General features: G+C 55.6%; 3 protein-coding genes across 3 annotated transcripts; all 3 read right to left on the minus strand.

Annotated features, from left to right (window-relative positions):
- Nucleotides 1–1,739: 1,739 nt before the first annotated feature.
- Nucleotides 1,740–4,395, minus strand: GLRG_04478 (uncharacterized protein; the record flags this gene model as incomplete). Its single annotated transcript, XM_008095163.1, has 4 exons — nucleotides 1,740–3,123; nucleotides 3,174–3,892; nucleotides 3,952–4,179; nucleotides 4,309–4,395. The coding sequence occupies 4 exons, from the start codon at nucleotides 4,393–4,395 to the stop codon at nucleotides 1,740–1,742; spliced, it is 2,418 nt and encodes an 805-aa protein (XP_008093354.1).
- A 1,024-nt stretch (nucleotides 4,396–5,419) lies between these two features.
- On the minus strand, nucleotides 5,420–6,649 carry GLRG_04479 (cellulase; the record flags this gene model as incomplete). The annotated part of the gene is made up of 1 exon (XM_008095164.1): nucleotides 5,420–6,649. One exon carries the CDS (start codon nucleotides 6,647–6,649, stop codon nucleotides 5,420–5,422), a length of 1,230 nt encoding a protein of 409 aa, XP_008093355.1.
- A 1,568-nt stretch (nucleotides 6,650–8,217) lies between these two features.
- GLRG_04480 (uncharacterized protein) lies at nucleotides 8,218–9,497 on the minus strand (the record flags this gene model as incomplete). Its single annotated transcript, XM_008095165.1, has 4 exons — nucleotides 8,218–8,401; nucleotides 8,455–8,597; nucleotides 8,657–9,427; nucleotides 9,477–9,497. The coding sequence occupies 4 exons, from the start codon at nucleotides 9,495–9,497 to the stop codon at nucleotides 8,218–8,220; spliced, it is 1,119 nt and encodes a 372-aa protein (XP_008093356.1).
- Between the last annotated feature and the right edge of the window lie 5,793 nt (nucleotides 9,498–15,290).

The raw sequence follows: 15,290 nt of genomic DNA on the forward strand, positions 1-15,290 counted from the left end.
CCGGCTCCGACATGAGACCAGGCTGTGCCCATTGGGACTTCATCACTCAGCCTGTCAAAGAGCCGGCCATGGCCCAGTCCGGACGGCGTCTTCCCATGTGAAACCTCAAGTTGCGGACATCGCGACACAGAAGTTGGGGGCAACCGATCATGACGTCCCTGCAGAGCATGAGAGAAATGATCGTTGGAGTGGAGACGCTGGCCGTCCCCTGCCTCTGTTCCCGGCTCTCCGAGGCCTGCGCTAAGCCTTAGCCTTATCAGTGAAATATACTGACCAATCACAATGCCAGTCACTTTGTCACAGCAAAACGTCATTTTCCCCTTAGCAGATGGCTCCACTTTGAGGATACTTCATATCGACCCACGCGCTCCTTTCCGGCTGGTTGTGGGTCCATCCAGCGGCGCCGCCGGCCGGACCGGCCGAGGGGCGTGGGCCGTGTGTCCTTCCTTCTGGAACAATTCCGTCTGGATATGTTTGATTAAGGGTTGTCGGGAAGATGCGACTGCCGTTTACCATGTTTGTTAACTTGGTGCGGGATCATGATATACGTCGAGGCTCAGCTTGGGGGGGGGTGGTAAGGAGGGCATCTCAGCAGTTGGAGAACTCACAATTGTCTTGCGTGATACGGTGGTACGGGATGTATATCAGCAAGATATCTAGGTTAAGGGGACAGTTCAACACAACAAGGAACACATTATACGTAAATAGACAGACTGGGACATCTTGCTGTCATAACCGTTGGAAAGGACATGTGGCCGCGGATAAGGCATTGCTGACCATGCTTCAACCCCAGTGTCCAGGCGTAAGTAAGTCAGCGCCTGCCGCCGGAAGGAACGAGACGTTTCGAAGCACCAAGACAACTTCTGGTGTCCTAAGAGTCGGCGACCGTCCCACGCGTCCGTGAATACAAGGTAACTTGCGGGGTACTTTGCCTCGGGGTCTGGGGTCGGTCGCTGGAACTGCATGGCTTCCAACACAGCGGGTTGGAGGTATCTTCTGTCGTGCCATTTGGCCTTCTCGGACCAAGGCTGCACGGCAGCGCGGTCACCGGTCGCCGGGCTCCATCCTTCCGCCACCGTCCCCCCCTTTCGATCCAGTGTAAGGATCTGGGAGGGCTGACATCGAACACCGTCGTGCAGTTCCTCCGTCGCCAGGGGTTCAGAAGCCTCATCTCTTTTCCCCCTTCTTCTATCAGGAACCGCGGCGATAGGACGTCCCAGGTTCGGTGGGCTCCGGGAGCGTTTGCGCGGCTGTTGCTCGAACGAACTGTGGCAAAAGGGGATAACGGACACTTCGGGGTTTCTTGACTCTCGCGGTCTACCACCCAGTTCCGAATGTTCATGTTTCATTGCGTTTTCAAAAACCCTAACTATCTTGCTCGAACTGTGCCTGCCTCCCTTGTCAGGAATGCACAATGTCTGAGTTCGCTCGTAAGGCCGGGGTATCGGGACATTCCTCAGACTTCCTCAAAACACCATGACGCCGGCGACGAAAGAAAGAAAAGGCGAAAGGAAAAGAAGAAAATAGCTGACCCAATGTCTCTGTGACTCTCATGTGAGTATGAAAGCTGTGTCGGTCCCCGTGACCTCCAAATCGACGTCGGTGACCATGACTACCTCTGACGACCTCCTGCATCTGCAGCATTCTGACTCGGGAGACTTCATGCCTGTATGTTTAGCCAGCCTGCACAAAGCTAGACACACGGCCCAGCAAGCCCAAGTCAGCCGTCCGTCCGCCTCTCAAAAAATGAGAATGTCCTCATTCTTCTCATCCCGACTGATCTCATAGCTCAAAATGCTGTGATCGCGGTAATGCAGCATGAGCCTATACCGCCTCGACGCCGGCGATGGGGCAGGTGCATCATCAGACCTCAGCAGACACCCCGCTGCGCCGCCCTCTTGAACTGGCCCCATAGCAATCCCGTAAAGCCCACGAGGTGGTCGGCGTCCGGCCTTCTCGTCGGACCGCGTCGGTAAGACCCAGTCGATCCGGAACCCCCGCTTCAGCCTGAACCCATCTCCCGGAATCTCGTGTCGGGGCCGCGTAGGGGTAAGCAGGATCACGCGGCCAATGGCGGACCCGATCACCACCAGCGACAGCTCGGGCACATGGACAATCATGTTGAGGCGCTCGGCGTGCTGGAGCAGCGGGTGCGGCGGATAGTTCCAGCTGATGGGATCCTTGCAGAAGATGGCGGCGCCGTCATCCGGGTCGATGCTTCGCATCTCAATATCCTCCTCGTAGGTCCGTAGGATGCAGCACCGGCTGCCGAGGTCTTGGAGGACTTTCCTGTCCTGTTCCTTGGTGTTTCGGTTCTTCACCTCTGACCGGTGCAAGTATTGGAGACGACCGATGGTTGAAGATGGTGAGACGTATGTCTTGCCGTCATGAGGTGTGAATACCATGTCCAACCATGATGATTGATACCCGCTCAAGTCGTGGCCTGTTGCGGCTTTGAGGATGCTGAGAGTCCCATCGGGGGGCAAAATCTGTGTCAGCCCCTCCCCGACCCCCATGTCCTCTTCTGGATTGGATATCGCCTCTTCGATGAAGGTGATTTCGTTCGCATCGTCATCTCCAAGCAACCCAGCGAAACTCGCGTTATCGTCATCTTCACTTTCGAAAGCCGACGACATATCATCCCACGCCGGGTTCAGAACTTCCTCTTCCTCTTCACTCCATCCATCCTCATCGTGGTCAGGGATGAACAAGACAGCGTTCTGTAACAGAGAAGCAGGAGGGGCAGCGGCAGGAGCGTTGGGAGGAACCGCCTCGGCGCCATCTGAGGTGTTCCCATCATCGTCGTCGGGCGGTGGAGGAGGCGCGGGCAGAGCAAGCAACGGCTGGCCGTTTAAAGTAGCGGCCAGGAAGGCGGGCTGCTGAGGCTGAAACCATGCGATCGGAGGATGTTGATTTCCAAATGCTTCGGGTTCTGGCACACGTTGGGCGACAGGCTCTCCAGGATGATCGCGAATGCGCGCGAGACCGCGCTGAGTCTCGATCCACCGTCCCGCATGCGAGTTCTTTGCGTTCATGATGTCTGATGCCTCCATGCCTAGGAGATTCGTCACCGAATCTGCAGGCAGGAAACTCTCATATGGGAGAACAACGACTCCCCAACCCCTGGGGCTGACGTTAGCTAAATGTTGTGGGGGCCTGCCAACGAGACTTACATCGGGTTGCGGAAGGCCCATTGGCCCTGGATGTTGGCCCTGTGTGAGATCTTGAACGGCGCCGTCCCGACTTTCCAGATGTCCAAGACCCAGGTCGTCCCATTGATGTCATTCGCAACGACCTTCTCGGCAAATCCCTCGTGGTCATCCCACAGAGATATGTTGGGGATGTTGTGACCCCCGTCACCCAGGGGTATGCATATCCTCCAATTTCGCTTCCTCTTAAGGACCGATCTCTCGCAGTAGTCCAGCGGCCGCTCCCGACCCTCCATGGCCTCCGGCAGGCGCGAAAGTCCGAAAGCGAAGACCGTCACCTCCTTCCGGTTGGAGCTGACGGCGATAAGCCGTGACTTTTGATGAATCGCGATACCCCATGCCGAGACTCCCACATTCTCACGGAAGAATGGTTTCGGGATGAGGTTCGTGCTTCGGCAGCCGGAAGATGCGCGCTCAATATACTCGGCGACGTGCCTGGTGTAGTACGCAAAAACCGACCCGTCGTCGTAGACCGAAACAAGCACCTCCTCCCTGCCTAAAAAGCCCACTGCAATGTGGTTTGCCTGATGATGGAAACGTCTGTCGAGCGTGCCACCAATGTGTCGCGCAATCCTGTCGGGCTTCGTCGCCAGTATGAGGTTCGGTTCGCGCGGGAGTGCCTGCTTCAGGATGCTTTTGGGACGGTAGATGAAGATTCGGTTTTCGTAGGCAGCGAAGTAAAGCTGGGAAGAGCATCGTTAGCCAAGCGTCTTCCAGGGCCATTCTGTGCTGTGCCACCAACATTGTATCTTTGTGACAAGGCGGTGAGGTTGTTCCTGAAGTAGGGCGTCTTTGGTATCTTCCTCTCCAGACTAGGCGCTTGTGAGCCACCATCCACAGCCTCCTCTTCCTCCTCCACCCCGGTGACGATCTGTCCAGCCGGGACTCCCTGCACAAGCGTTTCGGTCTCAGACTGGGTTATATGGTCGCGCTCGCGTTGCCGTATGACTTCGGTAGCTCCATCGCCAAACTGCAATCCAGCGTTAGCGCCAAATCAGAGCCCAACATACCACAAGACAAGGGGAACAAAGCTCTTGAAGTAGAGACAGTTGAGAACAGCTGAGAATAAAAAAAAAACGAAATCCGGCATCACACATACCCGGTCCACGCAGGTTTGCACCTCGCACCTGCCCAGAACAGCCTCGCGAAAGCCGCGATTGTGAATCTGATCCTGTTGACCCGCCATCTACGGCGCCTTGGAGTCTTTCTCTCCCTTGTGCTTTGCGCGCGACATACGAGCCGCCAGTGGATGTTGGTTTTCTTCCTTTCAGCTGTGCGCTGCACTCTTCTCGTCTGACAGAGCTGTGTCGGAAAATAGGCCACAAAAAGAAAGAGGAGATGGGCAAGGGCCTTTTTGTGTGTAGGTGATGGAAGAAGGCAGGTGGAATGGTTTCTCCCGTGGCTCTGCTAAGCTCATTCGTCTTCCTCCCGTTTGTCGTCAAATGCTACCACCCAAGCCCAGGCGCAGCACCCACTGAGGGGATGGCGGTCCACTTTAACATGACCTTATCGATAAGCTGTCGGCAGTTGCTTTTATCGATACGAGTCCGGAGAGGTACCGGTACTGCAAGCTTGACCTTCAGTTTGCTTTGCTGGGTGGACCTTGCTCAACGCATCCATGTACATATCTGGAGAAGAGGGGTCGACTGTTTCAGCAAAACCCGCTTGTGGGGGCAATCGAGGCGGACGAGGAAACATTCCCGTCGATGGGGGGAGGGGGGTAAGGCTACGATATGTTCGGGGACCTCACTAAAGCGCATGGACGAGTTTGATGTTGATCCAGTGCTATCCATCTCTGCACGATGCATTTTGCTTCGTCCCAGCCATGAGTGCCTGAGCTTTTAAGTTCATCGTCTTGGGTCTGTGATCGTCATAAAAAAAGGTGTTGCTCTGACGCAGGCAGCAACTCATCCGGTAAACACAGGGCCACGAAGTCAATTGCCTTGTATCAAAGCTCATAATGATAACCTCTCGTCAATTTTTGGCATAATCGTCAGTGACCGTCTAGCTCGTGCCTGACCAAAGCCGGGTATCCGAAGCTGGCACGCAAAACGCAATGCCTGTTGAGGAGAACCGAAACACACTAACGCCGTTTGGACGCCCTCTCTTCCATGTCAAATACACACACTTGCCAAAAGCTCCTCGGTTCGTGACTTGGACAAACACCAACCGCCGCCTCGAACGTAGTCCAGCCAGAACTGCGGAGCACACTAAGCCCTCATGATCTCGACCATGTCCCTCATCCGGTAGTCCAGTACAGGCGTGACCCAGTCGTCCTCGACCAGGGAATACGTCTCCTTCACGTTATCCTTTGGTTTGCGCGGGTTGACGGCCCAGTAGCCAAAGTCGGCGTCAATAACCTTAAGGTACCGCAGCAGGTTGTTCCAGTAGTTCGCGTCGCCGATGCTAGGGTGGTGGGGCGCGCCGAACTCGCCCACCCACACGGGCGCCTGATCGCCCTCGACCAGGTAGGCCCAGTTGTGCCTCATGGAGTTGACAAATGACGTGTAGCCGCGCTTTGAGTAGCGCCCTTCAAGGCTTCCCCAGCCGGACCAGGCGTAGACGTGCGCCGAGTACACGACACGGTCCGGGACAGTGAGGACGACGGGCCGCTTGGCGACCCCGGTGAGGTCGTTGCCGGATTCCGTGCCGCCGACGATGATCAGCCAGTCCTTGTTCATCTCTAGGAGCCGGTTGCCGGCTTTCTCGGCCGCCGTGGCCCACTTGTCCCAAGTCATCGAGCCCCAGACGCCGCGCACCTCGTTGCGCAGGTCGACGCCAATGACACGGGGGTTGTCGACGAAGCGGAGCATGATGGTTTCCCAGTGCTGGATCCAGTCCTCCTCGGTCTGCTTGATGCGGCACAGCGGGCCGAGGTGGTCGTTGGCCCAGTGGGCATCGCAAGGGTCGGCGCCGCAGCACCACGTCGAGTGGGTGATGTGGTTGTTGACGATAACAGCGATGCCCGCATCGGTCAATGCCGTCACGCAGGCCTCGAAGATGTCGAGGGCTTTCAACCCGATGAGGTCCGGGTTTGCGGTGAGCAGCTCGGCGGGTATGGGCGGGTCGGTTATGACCATTTCGTCGCTGTAGGGCAGCCGCACGCTGTTGAAGCCCAGGCCGCGGATGGTCTGCGCGATCACGTCGCGGTGCTGGATATCGAGACCGCTGGGGATGTTCAATTCGTCGCTGGCGCCGTACCAATTGACGGACAAGAGCTTGAAGCGGCGGCCTTTCTCGTCGACGATGTCGCGGCCCTTTGTGTGCAGCGGCAGCGTGTAGGTGACGATACTGGTCTCCTTGAGCGGAGGCAGCAGAGGCCGCTGTTCGAACAGCTTGGCATCCGGGTCGGGCACCCACGCTACCCCAAGGGCGGCTTCAGCTCTCCAGAGGTAGTGGACGTAGCCGCCCAGGAAGACGAGGGCCAGAATAAGGAACATTCTGAAGTGTGAGAGGTTGACAAAGCCGGCGTGGCAGGTTCGCCTTCTAATTAAGCTCGAGTGTGTTGTTTGTGGTTGTGAAGGTGATCTCTTGCGGAAGAGGAGGCCGGTGGAGGCTCCATGATCAGTTGTCGCAGATTCGTCTATGCTCGGGACGTAGACACCGCCTCTGGCTGGTCGAGTGCTCGGTTGCTCGATGTCATCAATCCGTGCTCCATACTGGGGACGTCCTGAGCTCCAGCGCCAAACCCTGGCCGGCGAGCCGGGGTAGAGCTTGTGGAAGATACCGGGCAGCGGCATTACTGAAACTCCGGCTCAGGGCCCTTCCCTCTCTTGTGATTAGTATATTTCTCCCTGCCCTGTCGTCGTCCCCGATACGTACCTCAGTCCCCGTCCAGTCTTGTTTGGATACAATTCTCGAGCAGAACCCGCTGGCCTCGCTCTCAGGGCCGTTGTTCCGGTCCGCCTTACTATTATCGGCCGAGTGTGATGTCAGCCTCACCCCCAGGCTCTCGGACGACCAAGATTGAGGAACTAGCGTTTTCTCGTTTCGTTGTTGCGCCCTTATATCAAGTAAGGTCTTAAGATGGGTGGACCGTCTAGGAGACTCGTGAATGGAGTGTTAAGACGGGCGTCAGCCATCAACTCACTCTCATTCGGAAGCGCCATCTACTTATAATCCAGGCATACGGAGGTTACTTTTACTAAATAGTTAAGGATCTTACTAATAAGGGGTAATAGTATATAATTCTTAATAGTTACTTTATTAAGCCAAAATCCTCGTCTCCGAAGAAGCCGGAGCGGAAGCCATGGAATTCATGACATGGCGCTTGCTCAATGGACGCCGCCTCATCCCATTGCTGATGTGTACTGGTCTCACCCCGATCCTCGCGCCATTCACGAACCCATCCATTCCGCATGTTCCGGACAAGCTAATCCCACCGGAGACTCACCAATCCTTGCTCGGCAGTTCCCCGTTGCTTCCGCCTATTTGGCAGGTCGTCATGCAATCTGGTATTTGATACGGCCATCGTGCATTTGATGTGTCGCGTGACTGTATTCTTCGGGCTCTCGACTGCTTCTACATATCCATCCATCGTGATTCGCTCCGCTGTTCCCGTCCCTCTCCCGCCCGGGTGCGCCGGGGCCTACGAATTGAATAGGCCCCCTGCCACCGACACCCGTCATCTGTGGGGGTAGGCAACCATTTGCATTCCTTCGCTGCTTAATAAAGTCCGGACGCCGACGCTGATATTACATTGGTTCCCCCACCCACTATATACGCTGATAGTTCCCCCACATTACAACATTTTCTTATGGATACACTATTTGGCATTTGACCATCAGCACGCGCTGTCTGATTGATTCGGCCGAACATGCGCTTGTATTTGGGTAGTCGGGGGAGACGGAAAGTATGCTTTGAAGCCGAAGCCTGAATTACACGTTTCCTCTGCCCCCCCATCTTGTTTCTTTGATCTTTCTTTTACTTTTAATTTTAATCTTCGTTCCATCATTAACGAACATGTCGTCTGATTTATATCCTGTTCATCCCGAGTGGGTTCATGTCTTCAAGCCCCTCCCCTCGGGGTCGTGATTCGGGCCGGGCGTAAGTCGCTTGAGCGTCCCAGGCTGGCGGTGTTTGCGGCGGTCGAGGGCTTGAGAAAGACCGCATCGGCGGCTGGTAGCGAGCCGTTGGCCCAAAGTAATCGGGTGTTCTTCGTCCGCTGCTGGGACTCGCTATCGGTGATTTGACTGGGGTGATGGGTGTTATAACAGCGTTCGAGTCTTTCGATAGCATCTCGTACGCACGGGTATCTTTTTTCACATCGTATCGGGCATCCACCGATACGAACTCCTTCTTGCTTCTGCCGCAGGAAGAGAATAGGTCTATCCAACCGAGGACCATGGCCCAGCGGCCCAGTAGGAAGAGTAGCCAGATGCCGTTCATCTTGAGACAAGTCAGCGGGCCATTCACGTACGGCAAGTAGGGCACGGGACGGTTCTTACCGAGAGGAGGACCAAGACGGCTGTGATGGTTGCCTCGTTGACAACCAGCGACTTGGCCTTGTCGTAGCACTGGGTTCGATCGCCCTTTGCGCCGATGAGGCACAGGACCCAATCCTGGGCAATACTCTGGTCGTTATGCACTGCCTGGACAGTGTTGTCTTGGAAGACAAACACAAGCGAGAAGAAGATGACGTCGGTAACAATGATAAGAACAATAGCGATACCTCTCCATTGGAGCTGGATGACGCGCTGTACTCGTCGATACGCCTGGCGGGGGCTCATGGTGTTGACGCTGCCGGCGTAAGTGGGGAGGCTTGATCCTTCAGTCGTTGCGCTGTTGTCAGCAAGAGAGGCCAGGTAAACCTTGATGCAGTATCCAAAGGTGGCGAACTGGATGATGACTGTGAGTCCAGCGAAGACCAGAAGAGGAATCCAAAAATCCGCAAGGCTGTTTTTGTGGTTGATGTGGCAGGTTGCACCGAAGCGGAACGACACGCCGCTGAAGACGAGAGCGACGACAATGCCAATCAAGGGAATGCCCCAACCCGTGGCTTGTGCAAAGATCATGAAGGTCCGGCCCACGACGACTTGCCAGCAGATCTGCAGATGCAGAGACAACGATCGCAGGAAGACCCACATGACACCGGCCCAGCCACCAAGCAGGAGGAGGGCGCCAGAAGCGCCACAGACCTTGCTGGACTTCATGCTGTGGGGGGTGATCTCATTGTAACATTGTTCCGGCTGATCAGCAAGCGGAACAATGAAGCCAAGCTGGCAGGGTCAGTCGCAAGTAGCAGGGTGCTGGGTCTGAGCGACTTACATTCATAATAAGCACTGCCATTGTCAAGCAGATGCTCAAGTAATGTCTGTAGGTTTTTTCCACGGGCAAGCAAGCCCATGATAACAAAAGAAAGAGAGAGCATGCTGCGCTGGCGACGCAGACCCAGTTGACGGCCGTTGTCATGGTGTTGAATTCTGGGGGGTAGACCCAATCAGCGAGAGGGCACGGCAAGCAACATCGCACAGTCTCCGAGAGATTTTGGCATAGCCGGCCGTCGATAACTGCGTACCGTCAACAACTCCGCCCACAACTACGACGTGGCTGGAGACTTACACCCTTCATCGCTAGGAAACAGGTTCACGTCATAGAACGGGGCAAAACATCTTCCCCTAAGAGTTTCGTTGGCCATGGTCGGAGATGCCTTTCAAACACACACTGTTGTTGTTGATGTCGGTCACGTCCAAGGCACCCCGGGCACTGAAGTAGTATCAGGTGACTGGTGATCGATGATCAATAGTTCGGTCTTGCTCTACGCGGACCGTCTATTGACTTGAGTATTGCCGGAATGTTGTTGAAATGCTTTGCTGCAGCGGAGCGTCGTCGCGAAAGAGTTGGAGAGAACAAAAGGCCCTTTGGTGAGGGTGCTCAAGTTTGAAAAGGGGGGAGGAGATGCTTTCCGGTCTCTGATGAAGAGAAGATCTCAGTCCTGCTGAAGTACAAGAATCGTGGCTACTCGGATCTGGAAAAGATTTGACTATGCTCGGCTGTCTCGAGCAGGATGGCGGCGTGTTAGTAGGCTGGTGAGTCGGCGAGAAGTGTGTGTGATGCTGCAGAGCAGGGAGGGCGACTTCTGGCTATGTTGATAGCGTCATGATCCGTGGATGGAGCTGATAAGGCGGGTCGCAGTACCGCAACAACAGCAACTCGTGGTATCAAGGAGAGACTCGAGTAACAACAACAACAAAGAAGCCCGGAATCGATCAAGAGGAGGCGGAGGCTGGAAGGAGGTGGGTGGGACGCCATTATGTACAACGATGCGTGGGCTGGGTGGTACGTCGGGCAAAGGCCGCTCGCTGCGCATACCTGGGAGCGGCTGTTTCCTCCGTCTCTCTGCTGGTTCTCCCAGGTAGCGTGCAGTCTTGTGGTTTAACCAGTCACGACGCCAGCCCCGGGGGTCCAGGCCATAGATGCTGGTACGACGACACTCGACGGGCCAGGAAGGAGTCGGGAACGGGTACTGGCGCACGGTGATGGGTCGGCCTGCTCTGGGATTAACATGGGCTGTTGGGGATGGACAGGGGCCAATTGGGGATGCGATACAATGCGGTTGACGATGAAGGGTGTCTCTGTAGGAAAGTCCCGATGGCCTTCTTCGGGTCGCGACCCTAGAATGGAGCTCTCGCAGTGCATTGCGTGAGGCGATGCATCGAGTTCCGCGGGTCCTATTGGGGAGGCGAGAGAGTCCCTGACAGGGGTGCAGAAGTTAGTGAAAATTGAGGGATCCATGGACGCGGCCCTAAAGGATGGCAAAGAGGCACAGATTGACGGAAGGATGCTGTTGGGTTCCACGGACGAAGTTCTACTCCGTACACCATTCGTACTCTGGTCTAGGAGGACGGAGGAGTAAGCAATAGGTAAGTAACTACCTACCTGTACCTAGTGGTGGTGTGGGGCATATGGATACGGGCCAGGGGCCGGGAAGAAGAAACAGCGAGAGAGGGGCACGCCAGAAAACGGAACATGGAGGGGCGTATCCGTACAAGTGTGATGGAAGGCGGGGTGGGGTGGTAGGAAGAACCCACATTGATGGTCCTCGATTTACCCGACACTGGGTTGTGTTGTTGTGTGGATTCCACATGTAGTCGAGAATCCCTGAAAAGGTAGGTGGCCTCTCGCATGGCCCCACCGGTATGGAAAGACACTCGCCCGCCCAGTAAGGGCCGCAGGTCGGCCTCAGCGAGGGTCGTCTGCTGGGTAGGTAGCTAGTGTAAACTATCTAGGTAGTTTATCTACCTAGGTATAGGTATTTACGAATAGGTACGGATATTCAGTGGACCTATGCACGGTCTATCCTGTCCAATACGCTCGTATATAACACTGCTGTTAGGAATTGCCTACTCGTGCGTCCGGAAATCATTGCCGGTCACTTCTGATGGAACGCCATGATGGCTAGGCTGGCTGGCAATGTGCTTCCACAGTCCTTCATTCACCGATGCACTTCATCACACGAGGGGCACAGCGCAGGCTGCCCCTGACTGACTGCCTGCCTGCCTACACCCACCCACCCAGTCTATGCTTACCATCATCCTACCGCGTTGCCATAACCAAAACGTAATCTCCAAAGGAGCCAGTACCTGGCCTTCGCTTTGGTTACCCGTGATGAACTAGAACAGGACAAAGCCCGTCTGGATTGAGAAAGAACCGCACCAATTCGGCCACTTAGCCTTAGCCCGGGAGTCTGTTCGAAGCCATTGGCATATCTTACGTATGTACAGGTAGGTAGGCCGATCATCGATGGGCGTGACCAGACGAGGGGCACCTTCCCCAATGTCGGGATACGTACCTTCCGCCATTGACCGTGAGCCTCTTGCCGCCGTGCCGCCCTCACTCTCTTTCTCTCTCTCTTTCCTTATCCCTCACTCGACTCAACTGCTTTGCCCAATCTTCGGCCTCGATCCAAGATTGACCTCCCTTCAAGCTCTCTCCCTCTGGCAACACTACTCTCCCGAGACCATCATTCAACAGATGCCTCGTCAAGACTCTCCAAACTGAGCGCATTACGCTTGGTTGTCGAAGGCCTCCCGCTGACCCAATCAAGTGACAGCTTGCCCTCGGCTCAGCCTCTACCACTCGTTCAAGCCCTGGGGCTTGACGAGGAAGAGCCTGGCATCAATGCAGTCCTGCGCATCCGATGCATGCACCACCGACCGCCAGTTGGCAAAGATTTCTTGCCTCCTCCCGCCATCCGTCATCGCCCGCCCTCTCGGCACAGCACCCCGGATGAGATATTGTTAGCAAAATGTCTCTTATCGACGTCTCCATGGTTACACTGCATCCGCAGGTCTCACCCTAGCCTCGAACGTCACGGTGCCGGAGAGGGGGGGGGGGGGGGGGGGTGCAGCCTGTTGATGGTCGTGGTTCGGCTGCAGTTTCTTCCGGCTACTTTGAAAAGCGGCTGAGTCGGCGGCAACCCTTTTCGGCACATGAGTGATCTGGCACCGCCATGGAGCACAATGACTCACCACAGCTACCTACTCTGGCGGCTACCTAAACCTAGTGCTTGGTGCCCGGTCCAATGTTTAAGGCGGATGAGCCGTTGCCAAACCCGCGTGGCTGGACTGAGGCTCAAGGCATTCCAGCCTTCTGGTGACGCTGGAAAGGTGCAGAGGGCGTGCGAGCGTCTCGAGGCGCACAGGCGGGATACTAAGAACAGCCGTCGCAATTGGCTCCTCGCCCTGCTGCGCCGCTGAGTTCATCAAGCCCTCTGTCGGACTCTGCGCCGCGACCAAAACAACGCGCAACAACAGGTTTGGCTCTTTGCCATGGTGGTCTGCCGCGGTGGCTGAACATTGCGCTCAGCATTGTTTGCGCATTCGACGCCTGTGGATAATGTCGACATGGTCACACCTATTTTGAGATGCCGACACTGCACCTGACCCTGGATCGGCACTGCCGTGACACATCGAGACCGAGGAACGGACCGGACTTAGGGCTGAAATTACTCCGGTCGTTCTGTTGTTTGCGTAGCTTTGTATGAAGTAAGGAGGCAAACTGGATTCTTCGACCCCGCGACTATTGGGATCGAAGTAATGAGTGGCCGTTGGGGAGATGCACGCAAAAGCAACAATGGAAGCAAGCCTATGACTCTCCAGCGTCGTAGACCGGTGATGCCATTGAGCCTAGCGTCGACTTGTCAATTTCGATATCGACTTATTATGTGGCGTGTGGAACGGCGCCCTGTAGATCAACGGCGAAGCTAACACCACTTTGTTCGCAATTCCAACCACTGAAGCCCGAGGATCTTTGATCAGGTGAGAACCAAGATATTCCCCTGCCAGCAGCACCGGCGCTGACAATGCTTTGTGGACACCAAGCCCATGAACACCACTAACCAACCAAAAAGCGTGGCTTCACCGGTTCATCTTGCCAGCCGCTTTCAATCTCAATTTACCCAGGCCGTGGGCCATGGAAAGCCGGATAGATTGGCGTCAAGGACCCTGCCGACAGAGAACATAACCCCGGGGCGCTATCTTGGTCGGCCGCCATTTCGGATTCTAGAGTCATCCTGGCCAGTTGATCGTCTTGCGGGTCACAGTCGCCGATTGTACTTGATTTTGTCACTCCTTTCCAGCCAACGAGAATATCAAAGTCATCGCATCATCCCTTCAAGCCAGGCAGCTCCACAGCTTCAAACTAGAAACAGACACAGTCATCACGGCGCGATGGCCTTCAGTGACAGGGTGACGGTGCCACGCACTAGTGCAGAGGCCTCTGAGTGGTTGCGTGGCGCATGGTCACCGAACCTCTCAGCGCTCACAAAACGATTGCAGCGACGTGAATGGTCCGTTGGCCTCGTTCGGTTGCCCATACAAAAGCCCTTGCTCTGTAGATCGAGTGGCAGCCACCCAGGCCACTGGAGGAACACCGCATGGCAACAAAGTTAGGGTCGTGCTTCTCGTCGCTTGTCTCGGCCAACCAGCGTGTTGAGACAAGGGCGCTGTCAGTAACGCGAAAGGCGTTTGTATTTCATAGCTGGGTTGTGCTGACTCGGGCTGATTGCCTGGCCTGGCAGACAAAAGTCCATTCGATGATGCGTTGGTCCAGAACGCAGAATTTTCAACCCACATCTCGCCGCCCTCGAAACTTTTGCCCCATCGCTGCAGGTCCTGAGCCATCCTATGAGGCACATATACAACTGTGCCTGGCATAGAGACACTGCGCAATGCGGCAGGAAAGTCTCCCGCACCTCCGCGGCCCTAGCGACAACCCAAGCTGCAAGACCCTTGCTCGGGCGCCGACGTGCCATGTCCCTCAATTCATGGATAGCCACCCACACGGCACACCTCTCACCCCCCCCCCCCCCTTCGCAGACCACCCCGCAATACACTCATGCCTGTCTTGACCATCATATCATAGCACCCAGCGTCGGTCACAACAAATGCGTTATTTTCTAGTGCATTTTCGAGGATTGCTCGGCAGACGGAGCAAAGTTGACTAAGCACTTGTCAAATAGGGTAATCCACCCGCCGGGAGACGTTGTGGGAGCCTATTCAGGGAAGGTCGCCAACTACAAGCTGTACACTGAACTTGTTACATGCCTTGTCTTGCGCGTCACGCATCAGTCTGACGGGTTTCGTGTGGTATATGCTCATATGTTCTACTTTGGCTGAGATGCACTCGTTTCGAAGCGGCCGTTGGTCCGTCGGCATATTCCACGGGCGAATGCATGGAGTACCGCCGCAATCATCATCTATCATCCCGTGACGGAGTGCAGCTCATGTTAGACCTTTGCTTGACCCTTGTTCCTGGGTTGACATCGTGCCAGGTTCGAAAGGGTAGGTAATCCTTTCCACACTCTGCATGATCCGGGGCGCAGAACGAACAAACTGAAGAACAGTGACTGTTTGATCAGCCTCGGGGCCAGGAGATATCTGAGGTGCTACGCACTGGCATCGCTGAACCCACGCCCGGCCTTGGAGTCGTCACATTTCGTCTAGAATTGCAGCTCGGCTGTGATACTCTTAAGAATTCCCAACTTCGAAGGGGCTAACACACTATCTGTTATCGATCCCGGAGTTGCATCTACAAGACGAGCCAGGTAGCAACCAAGAGCCAAATAGGCACCTCATCCAA

This window comes from Colletotrichum graminicola (assembly GCF_000149035.1).
Source record: "Colletotrichum graminicola M1.001 genomic scaffold supercont1.14, whole genome shotgun sequence".
NCBI lineage: Eukaryota > Fungi > Ascomycota > Sordariomycetes > Glomerellales > Glomerellaceae > Colletotrichum > Colletotrichum graminicola.